Source organism: Thamnophis elegans, chromosome 5 (genome assembly GCF_009769535.1).
Source record: "Thamnophis elegans isolate rThaEle1 chromosome 5, rThaEle1.pri, whole genome shotgun sequence".
Lineage (NCBI taxonomy): Eukaryota > Metazoa > Chordata > Lepidosauria > Squamata > Colubridae > Thamnophis > Thamnophis elegans.
The window spans coordinates 68,638,054-68,665,089 of NC_045545.1; the positions used below are offsets into that span (position 1 = coordinate 68,638,054).

Consider the following 27,036-nt stretch of genomic DNA (forward strand, 5'->3'; position numbering starts at 1 on the left):
ACTGCTCTGTGTTTAAGGCCAACTGTGGTGAAACATTAAATCATAATGAGCTCATGTCCATATCTGCAGAACATAGAAACCAAACTTTCACAGTAGTTTAGTTAAATAATTTTTTTTAAAAAACCTCTCCTTTCTGAGGCATGAACTCTGCATATGGTTGGACAAAGAAATAATAAAATTGATGAGATCCTTACAAAAAAAGAGGAAAGATTTGCTGTCCCGGGACATTTTAACAAGAGCTAATCAAAATATACTTGCTAGAAAGGTTTATTCCTTCCCATTATTTACAGGTTGTGATATCTGTTGAATAGTTTTCTTTGTACAATTGACTGAATACATTAGTGCAATTTGTGAACAAAGCTCATGAGGTGAGTCTATGATTCATTGCGGGCAGGAAATCCAAAGAATTGGTTGAGTAAAAATGTTGTATAAACAGTCATCATTCACTAATGGGATTTGTGTATTTATACTGCTAGCATGTCTGAATGAATGTTCCACTGAGTTCAGGTGAACTGATTCTTACATAGCTCATTTAGAATGATAATCTATCAGCGTCATGTTATACAGATATATTTATAAATAAGCCGTGATGGGTTGAGAGATTTCAGATATCTGAGCAAGGGATGGTAATTTAATTGTGTAAGAGGGTCATCTAGGTAGATAAAAAAAAGGCAACATGGTGGCTTCAGCTATGTGGTTGAACCCACTTCCTTTTGTGTCAGAGACATCCTGACTTCAACTATCCTCCCACAAAAGCTCCTGTTGAATAATCATTTCAAAAGCTGTCAAATAGGTAAAATGTATTTTTAATGTTCCAGAACATAAGCCTGGAATCCATTAGTGCAAATTGAAATTATCTATCTATCTATCTATCTATCTATCTATCTATCTATCTATCTATCTATCTATCTATCTATCTATCTATCATTGTCTGTGTCTGTCTGTCTGTCTGTCTGTCTGTCTGTCTGTCTGTCTGTCTGTCTATCTATCTATCTATCTATCTATCTATCTATCTATCTATCTATCTATCTATCTGATATATCTCACTGTTGAAGTGACTCTGTGTGGCTTTAAAACAGTTCAATTAATGAGATTTAAGTAGTCTAAAAACCAAGGGGATGGGCAGTATGGGTGAGGGGGTCTTACCCTATCAACTACCTCCAGTGAAAAGTGCTCTCAAGCCAGCCAGTCAGTAGACGCAGGTTTTAAGCCCTTCCAGGAGGCCCTTCCAGGAGGCCAAAAAAAGTAGTGATGAATCTCCAGTGGCAGAATATTCCAAAAGGCCCCAATGGAAAAGGCTTTTCTCCTCGATTCCACCAACATCCTGGACAGATGGTGTCCATAACAAACTTCTTCTGGTCAAGCAAGTGCAGAAGGGCCAATCCAATTTGGGCAATTTGGTTCCTTAGATACTATGGAGCCATGCCATAAAGAGCTTTAAAGGTAAAAAAACCAACACCTTGAATTGGACTTGGAAACAAACTCAGAAGCCATGAAGCTCGTGCAACAGTGGTATTATATGCATCCCCCTTAGAGGCCTCCAGAACTATCCATGCAACTGCATTCTGTACTAGATGTAGCTTTCAAATACTCTTCAAAGGTGGCCCCATGTAAACACATTGCAATACTCCAATTGAGAGATGACTAGAGCAGAAGTGACTGCGCACAGGGACTCATGTTTCCAGGAAAAAAAGTGCAACTGGTGCACAGCATGAAGTTGTGCAAAAGCTCTCCTAGCTACAACTGTAGGTGGAAACAGTTGCAGATATATTACATTACCTCTGAAAATTGGATCATGTTCTTTTCCATTGTGGATTTATCATGTTCTTTTCCATTGTGGATTTTTGAAAAGAGGCTGGATGATGGATGTTGGATTTCCTGACTTGGTAGGAGGTTGAATGAATTATCTTTTGTTTCCAGCAGTGTGATTAATTTAAAAGGACATTATGTGGATTACATTAACAAGTCTCTGGATGAAATGCAAACTGGTCAATCACATTTTAGCATAGTTGTTCAAACCTAATCCATGTAGTTAGCTTTAATGTTTAGTATACAATATGTGAATTCAAATAATTGTGTTAGCGAATAAACTGGTTAAGCAGAAGCTATAGGAACAGACTCAGAGGGTCTTCATCTGGTTTATTTTTTTCACGTAGTAATATCTTGCCTAATAACAAAATAGAAGAAACTCTAATTCTTCCATAGCTGTATAAACCTTGAAGGTTGGGATTTAGATGTTTCTGGATTTCCTTTTCAGAACATCCAGGCTTTAAGAACTGATCCAGATACCATCGGCTCATAAGAGCATACTGCTGTCTTTTCTATAGTCGTGTTCCACAGGAAATGTAATTACAATGATTTCTTCCATGGCTGCTTTTTAATAAACAGGCTAAAACATTGGGACTGAGGTGGGTGTAAAGAATGGGTGGAATGAGAGGGAAACCAATTATGGGCTCCTTGCCTTGATTGGAAGGAACCTACATTTGGCATAACTTCACCAGAAAGTTAGACTGGATGCAGCACAGTCTTGGAGCTTAAAAAGTTTCTACATCCTCATTCAAAGCCCAAATAAATAATGGATCAGAATGAATGGAAAGCTGGCAAATAAAATAACAATATTTTGAGAAAGATAACTTTGGCATTCTAATCTTTTGCAAATTAGTCCAGTGGCTCCCACCCCTCTCATAGTACCAAATAATTGTCAACTGGACGATAGAACAACACTTTGTCAACCTTTGCCAAGTTAAAAAAGCTAACAAAACAAATTACATTTGATTAGAAATTGGATGGGAGACAAGTATTGTTGGCTAGATTTGGGAAGTTAAATATTCAGAAAGAAAACCTTGGCAAACTACTTCTGCATTGTTTGAAGACAGCCACATGGATGGTCCATGAAATAATTACAATTGAGCTTGACTTAAAGGAAACTTAACTTTATAAGAGAATAGAATTCGTTATTGGCCAAGTGTGATTGAACACACAATTTGTCTTTGGTGCATATGCTCTCAGGGTACATAAAGGAAAATAAAATAGAATACATTCATCAAGAATAAACTACAACACTTAGTGATAGTCATAGGTTATTAATAAGCAATCAAATCATACTAGGAAACAAATAAAACAATATAAATTTTAAAAATAAAAACAATATGGTTATAGTCATATGTGTGAAGAGTTAGGTATTAAGAAGGATATGAATAATAGTAATACAGTCTTAGTAAATAATTTCACAGTGTTGTGGACAGCTTATGGTATGTCTTTACACCATGAGGAATCTGGTCAGGAAAAGTTACTGGCTTTTACAGAAATATAAGAGCCTGTTTGACAGGAAAAATGAATTAAGGGTAACTGCCTCTGATTGTTTCTTTTACATTTTTCTGTCTAAACTGGTCTTTATTCACTAGAAAACATCTGTACTTTTATGTTTCTGGCAAGGAAAAAAATAATTGAAACAACAAACTGCACAGAGGAGTGAGGAATGCCAACCAAGCATTGTTCAGGAAGCCCTTGTAACTTTTAACCACACATATTTAAACCTTTGTTTAAACTTTTGTTCTCAGCCAGCAGAAAGCTTTGTCATTTATACGACTTGGACTTGCGTCCTTATAAAGAAAACTGTTGCTAGGTCTTCTCAGATGCCGGCTGCTTTTAACAACCGATCAGAGAGTTTTGCGACTCCCTCCAGCCCTCCCCCCCCCATCATTTTATCTATATAAGGCAGAATCCTCTCTTCCCCTTCCCTTATTCTCACAGTCCCAAATCCAGCGTCTCACAATTGGGCTGCTGCCACCCGCACAGCTCGGCATTCTTTTGCCTTGTATGGCCAAATCCTTTGGGGTGGGAGGGGACCATCTGGGAAAACACTCTTTTTTCATTGGCTGCCTCTGCCCTCTGATCCCGCTTTTCCCCAAACTAGGGTGATTAAAACAACAGCTAATTAATTTCATCCCTTTGCAGAAACGCTTCCTAGAACTGAGGGCTTTAAACAGTTTCTGTCTGAACCAGGTAGGTGCTTTTCCTTACTTTTCCCTTAGCAAGTGAGGATGGGTGGGTGGAAGGTTTGATGGATGGGTGGAAGGAAGGAGAGTGGGCAAAGCAAGAGCTGGTAGCTTCCTGTTATACTAGATCACTTGGCTAATGCATTGCATTTCATAATCCAAAATTAATGGTTTTTCTGCTGCAACCAACTAGCAGTAAGGCTAGCCTTTTGGGACCTGATGTACTCCCTCGATTAGTTGTGTTTGCCAGCAGTTCTTAACTATGTTTTTACCCAACTGAGTTTTCTGGGTTTGCATGATGCACTCACCTACTAAGGCTTCTATATGTATAACATGCTAAGCTAGAGTATAGTTGGCTAATTTGTGGCTCACGTCATGCATAATGTGCCATAAGGAGTACTTGCACACAGGAGGTTATCAGGTTCATAGTGAATCATAGCCCTGGTCCATCTCTGTCAGGCTTTTCCAGTGTGATAGTACGTTGGAAGCTGTAGAATCCCTCACATCTGGAGTACACTGGATTGGGGGTAGCTGATAATGGTCCTTACAGGATCACACATGAAACTATAATTTGCTAAACAAAATACCATTGTCTGGATCCACACATTACAGTAGGATACAAATTACAGTTTACAAACCTCAGCAGTCAGATTTACATACAAGTTAATTCAAAACCAAACAAATCACACTAAAGTTAATACGTGAACTACTGGCTATTCCTTAACTGTGTTCTTAGAAGCAGAATTTCAATCAGGATTGCAAGGATGAAGGGAAATATGCCACTGCAAATAGCGTGGGATACACTTGTTTATTGAGAAGCGTATTCCGTGTCCTTAAACATGATACTGCAGGTCTTCAACCCTGGAAAAAAAAGTTGTTCTGGCTAAAGATGTATGATCTGTACTAATGTTTGGGCAACAAATATTCTACCGATTTGTACTAAACTTGAAAGCCATCAGATCCAGATTGAATCCTTTCCAATTACTACCATTGCTGATCTGCATCTGGAAATCCAGAACGACAACATCCCTACTGAGGGGTTGCTTAGCTTTTAACTGAATACATTCCATCAGGGGAAGCTTCCAATCACTTCCATTGTTGAAGTGTTCTTTGCCATTGCCCAAGTTGAGTAACCAAAGCAGATTAGATGAAAATATATCTCTTTCTGCAGTTTGGAAAGAGGAAATATCTGGACAACAGTAGATTCAGGAGCATAGTATACAGGCATCATGTCCTAAAGCATCAGTCAGACTACAATAATTGTGGGCACATACAGAACTCCGTAAGATGTAGTTTCAGATCATATGTATGGGATGGTGATGCTAGCTTGACCTGCAGAGTGCTTCATTCTGTTGATCATGGATGTATCTTCTGTGTGTGTATCTTTTCTCCTCAAAATTGATTAAATGCTAGGATTAAGTAGAAACCATTTCAAAGAAACACTAGAGTTCAGTGATGTAGAACTTCAGGATAACTTGTTTACTGTATCCATAGCACATGTTTGCCAATCCTGGCTACTTTTAGGCTACCCAGAATCGATTAAGTTTCCTTTTGGCTTGTAAGCACTAGGTATGATGATTAAAAAAATATTTGGGGAACATGCTTTATGTTTATCTTAAAAAGAGATCTCAGATATAACTTGGAAGAGCTGAGGATGGATGGATAATCGTATTCATGAATGTGATGAGATGTATTCTTTTACATATTCAAGAATGCTTTTTAAATAATATATTATTTTAGCATATACATATCTTCTGAAAGGGACACAGTGGCTCGGTGGCTAAGACACTGAGCTTGTCTATCAGAAAGGTTGGCAGTTTGGCAGTTCAAATCCCTAGCACCGGGTAATGGAGTGAGCTCCCGTTACTTGTCTCAGCTTCTACCAATCTAGCAGTCCGAAAGCATGTAAAAATGTAAGTAGAAAAATAGGAACCACCTTTGGTGGGAAGGTAACAGTGTTCTGTGCACCTTCGGCATTTAGTCATGCCAGCCACATGACCACAGAGATGTCTTCGGACAGCACTGGCTCTTTGGCTTTGAAACAGAGATGAGCACTGCCTCCTAGAGTCAGGAACTACTAGCACATATGTGCGAGGGGATCCTTTACCTTTACCTTTATCTTCTGAACTTGGATTATTTAGTTGAACTCAGGAATCAAGCAAGCCTCAAAACAGATGTTTGTAGGCTCACATCTCCCTTTATCTGAGCTAAAACAGAGAGAGGAACAAAAAATATGTCAACCTGAAGACAAATCTTTTAATGTGTTGAGTTCTTTGTCCATATTTCAGAGTGCAAATAAAATGGAGGATTGTGTGTGCATGCACATGTATATACCTCTGTGTGTGTGTGTGTGCACATGTGTGAATGTATGAAAGTATATTTTTGATCTATAAAGCATACAGTAAATATGGGGTATTTGTGCAGTATATTAAAACAACTGGCAAAAAGAAGGAAATTTGTGATGAAGAGACAGCATCCTTGACTTATTAAATGTCAGTTTAAAGCTGACTGAGGAATTCTGGGAATTGAAGTCCACAAGTCTTAAAGTGGCCATGGTTGGAGACCCCTGCTCTAGAGATCCAAGCTTTGTTTATGATATTTATTGAATAAACAAGTGGCCTGTTCAACATACAACATAAAACAAATCAGGCTCAAACCTTTTGGGGGTCATAGAGATTACAGAGATTATATACCTGGGGAGAACCAATTTAGGGAAGGCTGCTGTAGTATATTACTTATCTAAAGATTGGCTTCTATATTCTTGAATGGTGCTCAGATTATGGCTTGTACACAAACCAATGTGTACAAGCTCCATTCCACTGAATTGTTCCCATGTGGCTAGGATATTTGATGGATTGTACCCTCACACATGCAGCTGCTTGAGAAGCCATCAAAACATGAACTGTGATTGGAAAAAAACTTTTTTATTTTTTGGGCCACTGAACTGTGCCAAGTTCCTTCCCCAAGTAGTGAAGACAAGCAGTCCTAACAACCATTTAAGGACAAGAGAACTGGTATGGCAATTAGAAGCTCAGACTGGAGAAATCTCCCTGCGGTTAAGGAATAACAAGAAATCTGCCCAGAGGACAAAAGAAATGCTCACGTCCATGAGTCAAATTAACATCACGGTCTGTTAACACATTACAAAAGGAAGGAAAACTTCTTGTGGGTAAAGTTGTTTTCATGTTTGTAATAGTCATTTATCTTTTCCCTCCCTCCTACCTTTTACAAGGCCAGTTAAAGAGGAGACATAGGTAGCTTACTTCGGCATGCTTGGTGAACGTACAGGTTACAGGTAGTCCTTAACTTACAACCACAAGTGAACCCAACACTTCATTAAGCAAGACAGTTATTAACTGGAGTTTGCCCCATTTTTATGACTTCGCTTGCCACAGTCGTTAAGTAGATCTTTGCCATTGTTAAGTTACTAACATGGTTGTTAAGTGAATCCCTGTTGATTTTGCTTGTCAGAAGGTCACAAAAAGTGGCAACCTCAGGACATTATAACCATAAACATGAGCCAGTTGCCAAGAGTCCAAATTTTGGTCATGTGACTACGGGGATGTTGCAATGATCGTAAGTGTGGAAAATGGTCATAAGTCACTTTTTTCAGTGAACTTTGGACACTCACTAAACAAATGGTCGAAGACTAGCTGTGTTTCCTCCAAAGCTTTCCATAATCCATGGAAATTTTTTAATAGAAAATAATGAACATGAGAAAGCAGATAACAAATAGGTTAAATGAAGGTAAATCTGAATGTATGGAAACCCAGGAGTTTTTCAAACCAGACCAGGAACATTATATGCAAGAGGAACTTTAAAAGCTTCCTTGTTCTGTGAAGGGAGCAAGTGTCAATGAGGCTTTTAGGTTTCACTCTTTTTGTGTGACTAGATTAGTGTAGAAGTCAGAAAATGAGAGAAAATCATCCAGCTGAGAGTGGTTACTTCTTTGCTTTCCTTTGATAGTTTCCTCTTTAAAGCTACTACTTTTTAAAAATGCTTGCCCTTCCCTGCAATTTTTAAATACATTTCTAATGAAAAGCCCAAAGTAATATTTCAGGTGGCATGAAAATATTTTCTTATGCTTAACCCAAGCAGTCAGAAATAAGCATTGTTATGCATGACTGCAATCATGTTGATGTTAGTAAATCTACTGTTGCTCTAAGTGTGCAACAACACACACAAGACTCCTTTCAAATCACTTGAATATTTGTCATGTCAAGAAGCAGAAATCAACTTGATTGCAAAGCATTGAGTCTTAGTGATATATTTGCACCACTGAAACTGCTACAGGTAGCTTTAAAGAGAGGGCTAATTCAAAGGAAACAAAAGTAAAACAACAGGCTAATTTCCCTTTAATTGTCTGGGTTGAATGGATGCCTCTATGACAATCAAGGCTCTTGATCTACTCTGAGATATATAAACCAAAATCCCAGGATTCCACTGTGGTATGACACTAGCCATTGTTTTATTTTTACCTTAGCTACAAAAGCAATTAGCCAAATTCCTAAGATTATTAAGAGCACGGAATTTGTTGCAGTTCCAGATTTAGCACCTAATCTTATGCACAACCCATGGAATCCATTTTTTTTAAACAGCATTCTAAATGGATGCACAACACACATACACACTTCACATCAGAACAATCCTGATGAAAATGCCACTTTGTACATAACTAATGCAGTTGAATTTGCACTTGTACTAAGCTAAAACATGGTTTAAGCCTGGAAACATTTTGCTGGTTAGGAAATATTTAACTAAACAGAGGGGGTGTGTGTGAGCTGATATATGGCAATTTCCTTCTTTCTAAATTTTGAAGCCAAACTTTGATACTTCAGGCAGTATGATATTACAGAAATTTCTTAACTTTTGCTTTTCTACATCCAGTCAGTTTATAATTTTAAAACTTCTGTCAAGAGATTTTTGGGAAAAATATTAGATGCTTGTTTTGCTTTGTTTTGTTTTAGAAGCAGAAATATAGCTAGGACATTATTTGATAATGTCCTCAGTAGTATTTGATTTCAGTTTTCGTAATTCCCAACCAAAATTTTGCACTGGCAAGAAGCATTAAATGTTTACTTCTAGAACTATACTGCTCATTTAGAAATAAGCCCCATTTCAGCAGTGGAACTTGTCCTGGGGTAAAAGATGCAGCCTAAATAATAGAGGAGAACCTAAGAATAATGTAACATTAAATTCCTGTGAAAGTCACTTAAAGAGAATTAGCAAACACTAATAAACAGTTCAGGTTGCATCTTTTTCATCATCATCTTGGTAAGTGCAGCTTAAGTATTTGCAATTGCCTTAACCATGTTATACTTATTTTTACTGTTTCATTATCAGAATTATATGCTAAAATATTATCATATTAACAAAGATGCAACCTAATCATTTTTTGGGTGATTATTCCCTTATTTGCACTGTGTGCGTGCACACACACACACCCCTGAATTATTTTGTGGGCATACAAGTTATGCAATCCCCATTTGACTGAAAAAAATATCTGTGGCATAGCCAAGAACACATCATAAAATATATCAAGTGAAATTGAAATGCTGTATGGGTTTACATAGCATATTGGTGGGTTTCAGCCAAAGCATTATTTGAGATTATTTTATTTTAAAATCAATGGATTCAAATCTTGTTTCCAGGCCAACCTCAGAGTACTGAACAATTCACTGTGTTTCAATCTACTTGTTGAAGTTCGAAGGAACAGATGAGGCATGAGGTGGCTGAGGCTAGGTGTTGCCGGCTATCAATCGTAAGTCGAGGACTTGCGGCCGGTCGTAAATCAAGGACTTTAGGACCGGTCGCAAGTTGAGGACTTAGCACTACTGACTGAAGGATTCTCTCCCTGCAGAAAAAGATATATTATGATAAGGATTTACTTACCGATTGTTTGTAAAAAAATTAAGAACAGCCTGGTTTATCATATACTAGTAAATCAGAATTCTTCAAATTTCTAACTGTAGTAATCAAGCAGGCCAGCCGTTCTAAAGTGTCTAATTAATCCATCTCCTTTTGCTAGTGGTGGTCATAAAAACCAAGGAAAGCAATCTATTTCTAATTTGGGAAACATTTTAATTTAAGGGAAGCTCGACAAATTACAAATTGTTAGTGCAGGGGGAAATAACTGATGATGAAACAGCTGTTTCATAGAAGATAAGTTGTTCCTTGCATTCCTTCTCACTTACCCCAGGATACAATCTACCTTACCTTTGTTTTGCTTTCTGTGCAGGTAGATATTTCCAAACAAAGCAGTTGGCTGCACCCACCAATCATTTTTCTGTATTTCAACATCACCTCTCTGGGAGACAGGGAATTCTTGTAAATAAAGATGGTGCTTAAGGTTGGTGCTTGCTTTGTAGCACCCCAGCTTAGTATTCCATTATTAAAGTATCTAAGCAAACTTAAGATGTGTTAGGAAGAGAACATGCTTCTCTATCCCAAGTGTAGACAAGCCAAGAAAGTTGTAGTTCAAAAGCTCTAATTATGTCTGAACTGCCATTCTTTGCTGTCTGATCTGGCTTATTAATCCATGGATATACAATAATACAATACAATAGCAGAGCTGGAAGAGACCTTGGAGGTCTTTTAGTCCAACCCCCTGCCTAGGCAGGAAACCCTATACCATTTCAGACAGATGGCTATCCAACATCTTTGTAAAGACTTCCAGTGTTGGGGCATTCACAACTTCTGGAGGCAGGCTGTTCCACTGATTGATTATTTTGTCAGGAAATTTCTCCTCAGTTCTAAGTTGCTTCTAGATTAGTTTCCACCCATTGCTTCTTGTTCTACACTCAGGTGCTTTGGAGAATAGTTTGACTCCCTCTTCTTTGTGGCAACCCCTGAGATATTGGAACACTGCTATCATGTCTCCCCTAGTCCGTCTTTTCATTAAACTAGACATATCCAGTTCCTGCAACCGTTCCTCATATGTTTTAGGCTCCAGGCCCCTAATCATCTTTGTTGCTCTTCTCTGCACTTTTTCTAGAGTCTCCACATCTTTTTTACATCTTTGCGACCAAAACTGAATGCAGTATTTCAAGTGTGGCCTTACCAAGGCATTATAAAATAGTATTAACACTTCACGTGATCTTGATTCTACCCCTCTGTTTATGCAGCCTAGAACTATGTTGGCTTTTTTGGTAGCTGCTGCACACTGCTGGCTCATATTTAAATGGTTGTCCACTAGGATTCCAAGATTCCCTCTCACAGTTACTACTATTGAGCAAGGTACCACCTATATCAGTGATGGGCAACCTTTTTGGCGTGGTGTGTCAAAAATCGGCAAAAAATCGAGCATAACTTGCGTTGTGTGTCACTTCGACAAAAACATAATTTTGCGCAATTTATAGTTGCTGCTAATGGCGCTCACAGTTCCCGTTGGCACTCCGCTGTTCCCTGCTGTGGTGCGGTCGTAACCGACAGTCCCAGGAGTAGACTCTCTGTGCCGGCCTGACTGGAGAGAGGCGCGCACTGTTCCCGCGCTCCTCTCCTGCGGATCCTCCCTCGCCGCGCTGATGACGTGTGTGCGCACGGCACGCACGCCTTACCAGCAGCCCCTGCGCTCAGAAAGGGGTGGCAGCGATACAGTAAGTGAGTGTGGGCGGGGGAGATCACACGTCCCGCCCCCCCCCGTTCCTCCAGCACAGATTCTTTCATCCTCGGCGGCCGTGCAGGAGCCGAGGATGAATCGCATGAAATCCTGTGCGTGTCACCCCAAATGGCTACGCGTGTCAGCACTGACACGCGTGTCATAGGTTCGCCATCACTGACTTATATTATACCTGTGCATTTCGTTTTTGTTGCCTAAATGTAGAACCTTACTTTTTTCTCCAAATATTATCAGGAGAAGCAAGTGCTGGGGAAATTGAAGGCACTGCAAAAAGGCACTGCAAAAAAGAAGTCTGCAGATATGGCTGCTGCCTGGGATAATATTATGCATGTTTCTGAAAAACTAGCCTCTTTGTAATGAAACACAGGTTGCTGGTTGGAGTAACAGTACATAAAGAAAGATGGGAAAAATTTAGCATCACGTCTTGGTTTCAGTCAATGTCAGTTTTCTTTATGTCGAAGCAAGTAGAAAGCAGAACATGGGGCCGGTAATAAACAATCTAATATTAAGTGAAAAGAGTGTTGTTGCAGAGAAGAGGGGACTGACTTATTCTTTAGGACACTTGAGGGTAGGACAAGAAGTAATGGGTGGAAGCTTGTTAGAGAAAGATGCAGCCTAGACACAAGGAGACATTTTCTAACAGTGAGAGCAATTAACCAGTGGAATAACTTGCCCCTTGGATTGTGGGTGCTCCATCACTGGAGGTCTTCAAAAATAGACCAGACAACCATTTGACTGGGATGGTATAAAGCTCCTGCCTTGACCAGGGATTGAACTACAAGACCTCCCAGGTCCCTTCCAGCCCTATGATTCTAAATTCTCACTGAAGGCAGGAGGACAAAGAGGCTTTTATCTGTTTTGTAGCAAGAGGTGTGTCTCAGCCTTGAACTAATCATCTCACCTCCTGTCTTCCTGGGGCTTCAGAAAAGGGGCCTTTCCTGGCCTGCACTAAAAGCCAGCCTTTGAACTCTGCAATCAGTGCTTGGCTACATATTTTGGGTGTGTGTAGTTTTAAAATTCTTTGCTAAGCCTTGGTTCAGCCCCTCAAAAGGTAACTCCTGGTCAAATTCTTATCACCTATGTAAAGGAATGAAAAGCAAAAAACAAAACCTCCCTAGAAGTAATTAAGCCTTGGGAAAGTTGTGGCCCCCCCCCCACGAGGGTCTCAGAGAGGAAGTAACACAGAAAGGTGGCACATGGCCTTCGGTTCCTCTCTAACCCGAGACAAAAAAATATCCAAGCTTTCAAATCAGCAAGGATGACTGTGAGAATCTGGTGCCATCACTAGGCAGACGAACATAGCAAAGAAAAAATAAATTTAAAATAAGTCCAGAGAGGAAAATACACTTTAAACATTTTTATTCTGCTTTTCATATATTGACAAAAGATTCTATGGCTGTGATGGCAAAACTTCCTGTTGGCCCATTGGTCCTGTTTTTCACCCTCTCCAGGCTCCGGAAGCTTTTCTGAAGCCTGGGGAGGGTGATAAATGGCCTCTCCCCAGCCCCCTGGAGCCCTCCAGAGGGCCGGGGAAGCCGTTTTCACCCTTCCTGGGCTTCAGGAAAACCTCTGGAATCTGGGGAAGGCAAAACTCCCCCCCCCACATGCGGGGGTCGCTTGTGCATGTATGGTGGAGGGGGGGTTGCTCGTGCATGTGCAGGTGTGGGGGGGTCACTCGTGCATGTGCAGGTGGGGGATTGCTCATGCATGCACAGGTAGGTGGGTGGGTGCACGCGGGTGCCATAGTGTGTACAGACACAGTTTTGGCACACCTTTAGAAAAAGGTTAGCCATCACTGTTCTATTGGAAGGGTCTCCAAAAAGTCAAGGCAGCCATCATAATAGGAAGCCCAGCCATTTACCAGGCAGGGCTGTACCATTGGCTCAGAAGCAAACACACATTTCCCCAGTTCAGAATCATGAAAGCAACACTGCACTATTGTAGCATTAACCCATGTTATTTTTTTGTGCGTTCATTGTGATGCGATGCAGTGTGAGATTCAATTTTTTTTATTGCCGGTTCTGTGGGTGTGGCTTTGTGGGCATGGTGTTGTGGGTGTGGCAGGGGAAAGATACTGCAAAATCCCCATTCCAATCACCACCCTACTAACCTGCTTTGCAGCTCCCTTCTCCTGTTCAGGGCAACAAAAGAAGATCAGCTGGGAGGCGGCGGGGGGGGGGGGGGGCAGCCTATTTGCTGGTTCTCTGAACTATTCAAAATTTCCGATACTGCTTCTCCAGAACCTGTCAGAACTGGCTGAATACCACCTCTGATGTGATGAATGAAGAGAGAGATGTGTCTTATGCTATAATATGCTAATTTTGTCAGATCAGCTAGTTAGATCTCCCCTTAGGGATCCACCGGCTGTAAAAACAGTACGCCATTTCTGTCTTTTCCTTTCTTCAAATGAATTCTGTTCTAACTGCCCATTAATACCACTTTGCAGCTTTGCATTTTGTTTCCTCTCTTCTTCTTTTCCCCTAATCCTTCTCGTCTGGGAGACCTGTCTAAAACTGTCCAATTGCAGATCTTTGTAGGATACTTTTCAATGCGTTTTAAACAAATAACAGCATGCCATTGTACAAGGACAGCATGATGAAAGTCTTTTCAAGCATGAGTTGTGTGCTTTGCAAATACTTTTACATCTCTAAGTGCAAGAAACATGGTTAATGGGTAATGAAAACACCCATGGCATTTTAAAGATCAAGTCAGATACATTTGGCTTTCCACTTTCAGTTCCAGATGGTGGTAATTATAATTTATGCCATCGTTAATGTGCTATAAAAATTCTCCTCAGATGGCAACACATAGCCAATCATGGCTGATCTTGAAGAAAGAAGCTTAGGAAAGTGGACCTGTTTATACTTTCACAGGAGACAGGAGACAACCAAGAAATCTCACTGTTATTGACTAGACTGAGAAGTTAAACAGAATATTTCAGAAAAAGAAAAAGAACACCCTTCTGCCAACATGTTTCTACGTTTATCAGGAATCAAGTTCAACTTGAGGGAGGCTTGATTTTTCATTTGTAAATAAAATTTGTCATCTCTTAGACTTTGTCCCATGAAGTGGCAAATATAGTCATTTGGTTACCTGGACTAACGTAACAGATCAGAATTGTCCAGAGTCACATTTGCAGTTATGGTTTTGTGTGCTGTTTATTTAAGTTGAATCCGCAATATTGCGTGACTGCTCACTAAAGGTAACAGGAATATAAATAGATCGTATAACTCATAAATAGATAAACCAGAGGACCTTAGTAAGAGATGAAGGGGTTTGCTTTGAAACGTTTCTTTTATGTTGATTGGTTACTGTAGTGGTTCCCAAAGTTGGCAACTTTAAGACTTGTGGACTTCAACTCCCAGAATTCTCCAGCCAGCAGAGCTCTGCTGGCTGGAGAATTCTGGGAGTTGAAGTCCACAAGTCTTAAAGTTGCCAACTTTGGGAACCACTGGTACTGAATTGACATGTAAGTGTATGTGTCCATCTCTGAAAGTGTGAAGTGGAGAAAGATGATTGGAATCACTGGAGTTTCTTTTTGACTAACCCTCAAGTTTACTCTGTTGTTTGTTTGTTGTTCCATCTTTTACATCCCATTCATGCTGCTGTCACCCAGGGCAGACCCTACCTTTTCCTTCAGTAAAGGAGTCTGCAGGAAGAGCTATAAAAAGTCAAGATGGTGACTTTTACACAAGACACATAAAAAGGGGTGGGGGTTTAAATGGCTGTACAGAGCACCACATCGACTTTTTCTGAACCCACTCCATGGATGCTTCTCAGGCATGAAATGCTCCATTCTTCACTACTGACTTGGAACCGGGAACGTGCGTGCGCACACCTATGGTGTTTCTGTGCATACGGAGAACCTTCTGCGCATGCACAGAGCATCTGTGATGGTGTCTGGGTGGGTGGGCGGAGCCTCTCACTGCCGCCAATACCATTTCGCCTGAACGGGGGCGCACCGGCAGAATACCACCTCTGATGCTTCTGTACCCAATCTTTTGATATATTTCACAGAAATATTTAAAGGGATTTCGTTTCTTTTTTAGTTATTTCTTTTTATTTTGTAAGAGAGAAATGTTTGGCTGTCCTTAAAACCTAGAGCAAAAAGAGTTAATTTAGGAGTGTCACAAATCTAATACTAATGACTTCATTCAACCAAAATCCAGCCCATCCTTTCATAATGAAGAAAATTATAACCAGGTACTAATGGTTCAAGATACCTGCGTTCTTCAACTCCTTCTCCTCTGTAAAAAGGGGACCGTAGGGATACCCTCCCATAATAACCCTGTCTTCAGGCTTCCCCTTTGCTTGATGAACTGGGTGCTTGCAATCCTTATTCACAAGCTGTAGGGGTAGTTCAAAGAAACCGCACAGATCCGCATGCCAGGCTAGACAAAGGGTGTAAGAGGGAGGCAAATGGAATGCTTGGAATCTGCTCCAAACAGACAACTCATTTCCTCTTATTTCTGAGCTGAGCTACAAGAGATGGGGCCTGCCTTCTGAGCTTGCAGAGCAGCTAGAAACAAGCCTGAGATTAGTTCAGATGGAGACCAGGCTGCTAGAAGGAGGAAAGCAAGCAGATTTTTCTCAATCTCAGTTTGGAGCATCTATGCTGGCCAAGGAGCTGCAACCCTTGGGAATCCATAATATAAACCTGTTGATTTCTTTTGAGTTTTACTTCCCTCAATCTTAGATCTGTCTACAAACTTAAAAGAGAGTTAAAATTAAAAGTGTAGCTCCCTCCACCTAACCCAACCATATTGAATTGTTCTTGTGCTAAAATTCTCATCTGAAGAATAGATTTAGAACCTATAATACAAGCTGCTTTCAGAGTCTGCAGATTAGGGAGTGGGGGATGACATCAACTTCCTCCTTTCACCAGGATGTATCTGTACTAGGCTGTAAATTTAGAAACAGATTACTGATTTCAACAGTGTTCATTATATGAAAAGCTAATTAAATTATCGAACTTTCAGTGCTGCTTGGGATAATAATTCAGTTGGGAAATTCAGAATGTTATTTTTGCCAATGCAGTAATATCAGTACTAGGTGTCAAATATTTTTCAAGGTCTGAAATATCTAAATATTAGAGTAGATACATAGAAAACATTTTCAGGTTCTATTGTTGCTAGAATATAAATTTAGGATCTTACAGAATAATTAGACCTTCATTATAGTATATTTTTTGTGAATTAGTAACTGCATCACTATGTTATTTAAATTAATGGGCTTCATAACACCCTTTTCACCCTTTTGATTAGGATGACAATTATAAATATATTGGGAAGGTACTAGATTGGGGAAAGCAAGTTTATGACATATAAGTAGGTATATCTTTCAGTTGTGAATCTGTAGAAGAATTTTTTTCTTGTTTAGTGTTAACATATTCCAGAGACATGAGTAAATTGATAATTATCTAAAAGAGATAGTAGCAATCTGATGAGTAACACGTTTGAACTTCAGTATGGCCAATAGCAAAGGGATGCAGGATGTGTTATGCAAGATACTTGATTAAGAAATATATACATTATTGATGTTCCAGGGGAGAAAAGCCCATAGCTTTATTTTTCAACATCACATAATGATCTCTCAATTTTTGAAGACTCCAACAACAAATTATTTTTTTCCCAAAGACTCCTTTTACATACTTAACCCAAATACTGAATTAATCCAATTTCTATATTCATAGAATATATTTACCACTAACAAAACAGGCTGGATATGTACGTCTAAAAGAAAACCCAGCTGACAAAAAAGAATTAACTATGCTTCATGTGCTCTGTAAATGAAGCTGCTAAATCTTTCTGTAACCTGTCTCAGTATATTGTGTGAAGAGAGCCAGAGTTAGCTCAGATCTTTGTAGGTTTATGAAGTCCAATTTAATTCAATAGAGCTGTGATGCCATATAAGATGCTGCCCTGTATTGCAAAACACTGAGACTTAGAACCTCTTAAGAGATTCCTAGATGAAAAGCCAAAGGATGCAAGAAATGAGAAAAATGTGGGTTTTTTGCTGGTTTATTCAGACTTCTTTTTTTAAAATAATTTCTGCTTTGTTTCACAAGCCAACAAAAACTTCAAAAAATGTCCAGCAAACGAGCCAAGGCAAAGACCACCAAGAAGCGCCCTCAGCGTGCCACCTCCAATGTCTTTGCCATGTTCGACCAATCACAAATCCAGGAGTTCAAGGAGGCTTTTAATATGATTGACCAAAACCGTGATGGATTCATTGACAAAGAGGATCTACATGACATGCTGGCTTCTCTAGGTAAGAAAATAAGTTTAATCCGGTGCCATATAGTGCACTTAGAACTGATAAGAGAAAGCTGAGATTTTGTAGACATTGTCCAACAACATCTCCTAGAGTCCCAATCAATATGATGATTGAGAGGGTTGATAGGAGGTGTAGTTCAGCAACATTGGAAAGGCTAAAAAAGTATCAGGATTTATTTCATTTTAATCTAGTCTTAACTTTGAACTGCAGAAATACCCTTAGCTCTGAAACCTGAATAGCCTCTAAATATCTGGATATCCTGATCTCTGAAACCTCATCTGAATATACAGCTGGATGAGGAGGTAAAGGATTCAAGGCAGGAGAAGTAATACTTTTTAATGCTCCCTTATATTAAGAATTCCATGCAAGCAGAAAAATAACACAGTAAGCAAAAGATAGAGCCAATCTCAGGTAGGCAGAAAGCTTGAAAAGGATTAGGTCTGGTTGGTTATTTGGTTGGGAAAGCATTGGATAGAACCAGGGCTATAGATTAGACCATAAGACTGAAGACATGTCCCAGAAGAAGGTGATACCAAAGCACTTTTGAAAGTCCATCAAGAAAACTGCATGCAGTATCAAGCCTCAGGGTCATGTGATCCCCACTTGGAACCTTCCCAGATGGCTTCCTGCAAGCAAAGTCAAGGGGGGAAGCCGCATTTGCTTAACGATCATGTGATTTGCTTAACAACTGCAGTGATTCGTTTAACAACCATGGCAAAAAAGGTTGTAGAAGTTTGTAAAATTTATCCCAAAAATCCATAAAGGTGGCTGAAACAGCAACTCATCTGCCTTGTTTAGTGGTTAGCAATGAAAATTCTGGTCCCAATTTTGAGCCTGTATATGGGTGAATTTTAATTGTCCAAAATGCTATAACTTTCTGTAAAAACATGTTGGGTGGGGTAATAGGACAAGAATGCCCAATAAAGTTGCAGTATGTAGAGTTTAACTAAGATAATTTATGAGAAAACGTAATTAACTATGTGCTTCTTTTCATTACTTCAAAAGAAGCTCAAAGCCAAACTATAATAAATAGCCTGTGGATATTCAGAGAACTTCATGGCTGAGTGAACTCTGAAATCTGGTCTCCTCAGGTCTAGCCTAACAATTTAACTACTATACCACATTTGCTCTGGCCAATTTTCTTATTATTGTGTACTAAATGCTATCCTTGTCTAGACTGGAGGGTTGAAAGAACTGAGCTCAGAATTTATGAATGCAGTTCTCTAAATTCCAATGTCCAACACAAGGCTTCCTAGACCCACAATTAGATGCTCTGCCATTAATGTGGAATCGGTAAAACAGTTTTCTTTCTCATCTGATTACCTGAAAGTCTTACATGCTAGAAAATTCAACACATAACACCACACACACAGAGGGTACAAAATGGGGCATCACTTCATCCAGCAAGTCACTGTCCTATTTCCTGTGACATTAACCATTGAAATAAGAAAGGTCCGGTTCCTCCATGCCAGAGGTGGGTTCCTACGGTTCCACCACAATACCACGAAGCCCTTATCCGTGGAGACATAAGCGTGAGTGCTAATCCGCGCCGTCCAAATCGCTAAAGCAAATGCGATCTTACCGCGCTGACATAAGGGCGGAGGGCAAATCCGCGCCTTCCGAAGCACCCTAAACCTAACCCTAAACCTAACCCTAACCCTAACCCTAAACCTAACCCTAAACCTAACCCTAAACCTAACCCTAAACCTAACCCTAAACCTAACCCTAAACCTAACCCTAAACCTAACCCTAAAGCAAACCCTAAAGCAAACCCCTAAACCTAATCCTAACCCTTACCTTAATTTAAATTGGCTTTCTGCTGCCGCGCTGTTTTAAAGCACCCTTCTGTCGCCGCGCTGTTGTCGTGGCGGTGATGACGCACGGTGATGACGTCGCGGCTTTAGCGACGCGGTTTTATCGCCGCTACTTTGACGAGCGCGGTTTTGTCGTGCCACGGGTTCCTATCAGTTCACACCTATTCGGTAGAACCGGTTCGTCAAATCTACCAAACCGGTTGGAAGAGGTTCCACCAGTGGACCCGGAAAGCAGGCCACACCTACAGAAGAGGTTTCAAAAATTTTTGGTCCTTGGATATGATTATTCTACATTATCATGCTCATATTTATAAGACTCAGTGCCTCTGTGAAAGGTAGGGATGACTACTGCGTTTGTGGTGCAATCAGAACATTGCATGTGTTGAAGTTGTTTTAACGCAAATTAAAGATGCCTTTTAAAAAACAAGTTTACATCATATTCTTATGCATGCCAGTGCTGTGTGTGAGGTAATTTAAGGTGGTTCTGACAAGCGTTGTTGGCATCTTCATATCCGGTCACATGGATGGCAAGCCACTCCTATCCGGTCACATGGGCGGCAAGCCACTCCTATCCGGTCACATGGGCGGCAAGCCACTCCCACAAAGGAGGCCACACCCACAGAGTAGGTTCAAACAATTTTTGAAACCCACTACTGCTCCATGCCAAAAAGTTGCTTGCCTCTGATAAAAAAAAGAGCTCCACAAGTATGTTCTGCAAATCTAGCATTAAAAGTCCTCCTATAGCTAGCAAATTCTTAGACATTTGATATTGGGTTTTTTTAAATTCAAATAGATGTAAGTACATTATATCATTCCTAATGATATTATCATTCTTAATATCATTCTGAATTGATAAATTAAATAAGCTATACATTTAGCAGCACTAATACCTAAAGAGGGAATGCAGTTGTCCAAAAATAGAGATGAACAGTAGGAGACAGCAAAACATATTAATTCTTTACTACCAATTAATTTTGTGCTTATATGGGCCCTAAACACTTTAGAGGAATACCATATTTTTCAGAGTATAAGATGCACTGGAGTATAAGATGCACCAAGATTTTGAAGAGACAAATTAAAAAAAAAGTTTTTGCACTCTGAAGCCCTCCCAAAAACAGCCTGTTTTTCGTAAAATAATGGCCATGCATAGTCTCTAGGAGGCTTGTAGAATGCTCCTGGGGGCTGGGGGAGGCAAAAGAGCAAAAAAAAGCCATTTTTTTTGCTCTTTTTTGCCTTCCCCAGCCCCCAAGTGCACCCTGGAAGCCCCCTAAAGGCTGTGCATGGCCATTTTTTAAAGGGGGCAGGATTTTGGGAGGCCAAAAATGCTGTATTCAGTGTATAAGACACACCCAGATTTTCACCCTCTTTTTTGAGGGAAAAAGGTGCATCTTATACTCAGAAAAATAGGTAAGTGCTCTAGTAAGAATAGTTTCCCTTCCTCTCCCTTGTCTCCTCTACCTTACTGTACTAAAATGAGGATGGATCCAGGGGCTCCTGTAGGGGAGTCAAAAGGTCAACTCTGCCGTCAAGATCACGTCCTTTGATATGCTTTGCAAGTGCAATGCATCTTGACTTTTCCTTTAATACCCATTGTGGTCATGTGAGAGACCCTGCCAAAGATAATACTGTGGAAGTCATAGTGGGCCCTCTGACTGCTGTCTTCCACAGCTTGCTCCTAATGTGGTGCCCTTCAGATTTACTAGATGCAACATTTATCACTGTGGCCATTCTATTGAATATAATGAGTCCAGTGGGCACTACATTGAGGATTATGCCTCATATACTTGAGTAAGCTTTTGCTGGATGGAGAATTCTGGAAGCTGATGTCTACACACCTTAAAGTTGCACTGGGTTAGATACTGATATTTTTGAGACTTCTGAAGTGTAGATGATCTCCCTACCATCAGTTTCAGTTTCAGACTGACTCCCTTCTTAAGTGCCAGTCATGAACTGTTTACTTTTAGACTGGATTCACACATTACACCAAGGTTTCTGTAATACAGCATTCTGAACCATATAGCAAAGTTAACAAATTATAATATCAGCACTTACATAACAAGTTACTGCAATATCAGACCAAACAAATTAATATAGTTCTGCTATAGAACTTGGTCTGAATCTTTTTCTGGAAAACAATGCCAAATGTTGATGTTTTCCAATTAATTACAGATAGTGCTTGACTTGTGACTGATCACTTATGTATAAATTGCTGTGCTGAATCAGTCAGCTTCTTTTGTACAATAGTCAGCTACATACTTTTACAAAGGATTCTGCAAAGAGAAATACCTGAGTATCATATTATTAAGAATACAACCCCTAATAACAGAGGTTCTACTTAAGTTCATATATGAATTATCTATTTTTTGCCATCTAGCTTTTTCTTACAGAAATTTTTAAATTATCTACAACTGTCTACTCAAAATTGGGCTGATGGTGAAATTATACAGTTTCCCTATATTCTAGATACTTTGGCAGTGTACATACAACACATTATCAAAGATTGGCTGAATCAATACAACTGCCTGAGTTCACAAAACCCATTGAACCAAAAACCACACTAAGTTTGCAGAACAACTCTTGAGGCACAATTTACCAACCACATTTCAGTTTGCTGTATTGTTGGAATCCACAGTTGTTGAACTGTTCCCAGGGGGCTAGAAAATTCACCTTGAAGCAGCTAAAAAACTTTAAAAATAAGAAAACAATGACCGTGAGGGATGAAATGACCAGAAAGGAATCAGGGAAATGTTAAAATGTAGTGGAAGAAAAGCATTTCTACAGATTGCCCCCAGAGGGCAGTCAGGTATACTACTGTGAAGGTATTTTGGTTTCTTTAATGAGGGACCAAATTTGAAGGAGTGCTGTAATTGGGCTCCTGCAAGCTTGAGTGCATGCTCATAATAGCAAAAACTGGGATTTCCTCCCCATTTATACCTACCGGGCAATATTTCTTCTTCAGTATATTTTCTCCCATTTCAACAGCCATTCTTCACCTGCTTCTTTGCATTTTGAGTGCTCCATCTCCAAGCCGCTCCCCCAACAATGGTCTTGTGTTATGGGGAAGCTTCTCAGAAACAGAGTAGGAGCAAAGGGTCTACTCTGATAGGCCCATGTTGTGTAGATTCAGATCTTTGGTGTGGATCCCCTGTAGATTGGAGCTAACCCTGCTGGAATACCCGCCAGGTCACACTATACAGTTTTTAAAAAAATTGTTGTGCTTCTCTTTCCATTATCTAATTTTTGAAGAATTATGTTATCCAAAGAAAACATATCCTCCTCAATTTTGGAATCCAATTCTATGCAAACCTACTGAGAATAATTCCTTAATGAAACTTATTTTTAAACAGATATATGTAAACACAAACCAGGGGCTTCTGTTGGAAGGCAGGTTTAAAAGAAAAGGCAAGAAGGAAGTGGTGATTGTGCAAGCAAAGCCCCATGCCTTTTTATCTGTGTTGCATGCAAGACACCAACAAAGGGGCGGGGCTTTGATTGTGTAGTTGTACCTGTATTCTGGCTTTTTAAAATGTCCCCTGAAGGTCCCTCTGGTACAGATTTCTGTTTCTGCATACTGAAAATGGACACCACTCTGGAGCTGGATAACGTCATAAATCTAACAATTTGGTTAAAAAAAAGGGGTGAACATGAGTAATATGGCACAGCATGTTCCTTTAATTGGCTTAACATTCTATGTCAATACAACCATAAATCATAATTTGTTCCATTGACTTCCTTAGTGACTAACTTCTAGGAAACTTCTACTGACCTGATGCAGCAAAAGAAAGACTGGGTTTGATGTGCTGATTAATTTCAGAGCTAATTCCCTGATTTAATCGTCTCCCGTTGGAGCTGGAAAAGAATCCAAAATAAGCTTTTGCAGAAGAATCGGGTTGGACCAGGGCACTGAATGAAAGCTTAATTTCTTGGCTGATTGCATCTTTCAGGGAAAAATCCTACAGATGAGTACTTGGAAGGAATGATGAGTGAAGCACCTGGACCCATCAATTTCACTATGTTCCTCACTATGTTTGGGGAGAAGCTGAATGGCACAGATCCAGAAGATGTCATTCGAAATGCTTTTGCCTGCTTTGATGAGGAAGCCACAGGTATGATCAGAACAGATCCTTTCTGTAATGCAACTGGGAATTTCCTGATAAGCTATCTGTGAGAGCGTGCAGCAACAGATGGATCCAACAGTATAGACTCATTTGGGTGTATTATGAACCATCTATAGTGTCTGGGGCTAGGCTTTGTGGAATTTCTTTGAGCCACCCAAAGCTAATATTTTCTTCTTCCATAATACTAAATTAAATCAGTCAAGCCCCTAAAAGATCTTTGTATGGAAATGAATGAATGGTGCACATTATAAGCAGTGGTGGGATTCAAATAATTTAATAACTGGTTCTCTGCCCTAATGACCAGCAGGGTAGGTGGGGCTTGGTGGTCATGTGACTGGGTGGGCATGGCCAACTCAACATCACTCATGTTGACGGGCGCTTCACCTTAGCTGTTACAATGTAATAAGGGTTAACCAGAGAGGCAGTTTCTATAAGCAGGGCAATAAAGATTAGGCTAGAAACAACACCAGAATGTTTCCTTCCTGCCTTCCTTACAGGATTAGCCCTGTAAAGTGGAAAAAAACAAAATGAGATTTCTTCCAACAACCGGTTCTCCAAACTGCTTAGAAAGTTACCAACCAGTTCTCCCCAATAGGTGCGAACTGGCTGAATCCCATCACTGATTATAAGCCTAGACTGCATGTAATTTCCTCCCATAAAAGTCTTGTATGCAGCCTCAAATGTTTCTTCTAAACAATTATTTTTAATGTGACCGGAGGAAGAATTTATTGAATGCACAGGAAGCAAATTATTTCATATTAATTAAGTCTCAAGTTTTGGGCATCAACCATTTTAGAGAGTGTCATCTGTGGCATAATGCCAAGCACAATCCCCATTCTGATAAAAGTTTCACATCCCTGAAAGAAACAACAGCCAAACTGCTGGAGAAAAAAAAATGGTTGGATTAAATAACATAAATCCTTTCAGTTCAAATAGCAATGATTTAGGGGAAGATCACATTTCATTTCAGAAATTCACTGGAACATGAAGCAAAAGCCAGTGCAAACTTCTTAATCACCTTTGCTACCCCTGTTGCCCATCCTACCATATCTCATGGAGGGCAGCATCTTTCTTTTTTTAATGGACACATCTCAGTCCTTCTTTCCCCTCTTTGTCTCTAATGCAGGTGTCATTCATGAAGATCAACTGCGTGAACTGCTTACCACCATGGGGGATCGTTTTACAGATGAGGAAGTAGATGAGATGTATCGAGAAGCTCCAATTGACAAGAAAGGCAACTTTAACTATGTGGAGTTCACCCGTATCCTGAAACATGGAGCCAAAGAGAAAGATGATGAAAACTAAGAGAAATTTCAACTTCCAGTTATCCTTGTTTGTCCCAGTCCTCTTGTTCCTCTTTGAGATACTTTGATGTCCTGGGTCAAGTAACAGAATGGGTTGCACTCTGAAATATTTCAGAGAACTATGCCTATTCTTAATGAAGAATAAGCTTTTGCATGGTTGTGTATGTTCACATGGATCAATATTGACTCATTGTTAAGCCACCTGTTGATTTGATAGGTCTCATGGTGTAAAATATTTGCAATATCCCCTTTATAAACAAATTTCCAAATATTTTTGATGCAGAATGAGAAGCAACATCATGCGTGCATCTGATATTGGTCCATACACCATTAGCATTGGTGGGGTTTTAAAAATAGAAATCTGTTTTCAGTCCACATATACAGTTGTAATATAGCTTGCATGTGTAATGTGGCTCACACTCTTCAGCTTTTTCACTGTCATCACAACCCCGTGAAGTAGGACTATTCCCATTTTAAAGTTGAGTTGAGGTGGGAGTTGAGATATATAGTATATATAGCCTGGACTACCCTATCACTCTTCAGGTGTGAGAATGAAATTAGGGGACCCAAATCCTGCCTCAAACTTTTACATAGTGGAACAAGTTGTCTTTCACCTTCACTGCTTAAATTGATTGAACTCATGAAAACATCACTGGATACCAGATTAGCTGCTATCTCACTGCCTCATGAGAATCACAGCCCATATTGTAGTAAAGATGTTTTCAAATTTCTCCATTGATCTTGACCCAGACACATAATATATCAGCTAATACACTGATAAAGAAACAAGTTGATTGGTCCACCAGAGTTGAAATTCTATCTCACATAAATCCCACTTTGGCCTCTGATCTAACATAGTGTTTTTTGGAGGTTGACTGAAAAGTTGAAGAGAAAAAACACAAAAACTAAACCACTTTTCCAAATCTGTTTTAATTTCTTTTTCCTTCTGTCTCTACTGAAATGCCTGGCTTGAATAATTCAATACTTTTATTTAAAAAAATACTTCTGGAATATTGTGGAAGTCCTACAATTATCCTGACTGGTTTCCAATTAATAAGAGAGATGGCTGCACTGTTACTGTCTGATTAAAGATTTTGAGATTTGACTTACAACAAAAGTAAATGTGATCCTCTCCATGTTTCCTTCTTTCTTACATAATGGATATTTATTGTGAAAAGTATCAGAAAACATTTTCACCATCGATATTTCTTTTGGGCATTTCTTGATATCATTATTAAAAAGTTTCAATCAAATAGTCAGCAATTTTCCAATTTTCCACTTATACCACACAAACCCTTTGTGTGACCCCTTGAAACCACCAGAAACCACCCAAAAATTACCACCTAAGTTTACAAATGACAAAAGAACATTACTGAATTCATTAAGAATAATTATTGTTTATTTTAATTAAATATTTATATTTATTTAGGTTTTTTTTCCTGATCACAACATTCATGAGAAATTTGATCTTTAGCTCTCCATATACAAACTGTCAATGTGGCCCTTATTCTTAAAAAGACTACATGCCCATGTTCTAAATGTTTTATATCTCTTAAAGGTTAAAACAGTAGAAACTTCCATAATTTCTCTGAATGTTTTTTAAATTTAGTTGTAGGTCTTATTAGGACTAACCAGTCAATCCTATCTTATGGTTAGAAATTTAGAAATTAATCAAATACAATAGAACTTTTTCTGGAGCAAATGCTCATGATTCTAACTTTAAAGGTATAGTCAATAGCACTGACTTCATATCTGAGGTTGCTGCGATTAGATGGTCAACTGTATGTATCAACTGTATGTATTATCTGAATTATCCTATCACCCTTAAGTTTAATGCGCAAGTCTATCATATTCTAAAAAATATTCTTCATATTTCCCTGATCCATAACCAACTGCTACAATGAGCCA

General features: G+C 39.4%; 1 protein-coding gene across 1 annotated transcript; it reads left to right on the forward strand.

The window, feature by feature from the left end:
* The first annotated feature begins 3,797 nt into the window (after positions 1-3,797).
* Positions 3,798-26,250, forward strand: MYL9 (myosin light chain 9). Its single transcript, XM_032218747.1, has 4 exons — positions 3,798-4,005; positions 17,684-17,886; positions 23,651-23,812; positions 24,951-26,250. Exons 2-4 carry the CDS (start codon positions 17,703-17,705, stop codon positions 25,127-25,129), a joined length of 525 nt encoding a protein of 174 aa, XP_032074638.1. The 5' UTR covers positions 3,798-4,005; positions 17,684-17,702; the 3' UTR covers positions 25,130-26,250.
* Positions 26,251-27,036: the final 786 nt, after the last annotated feature.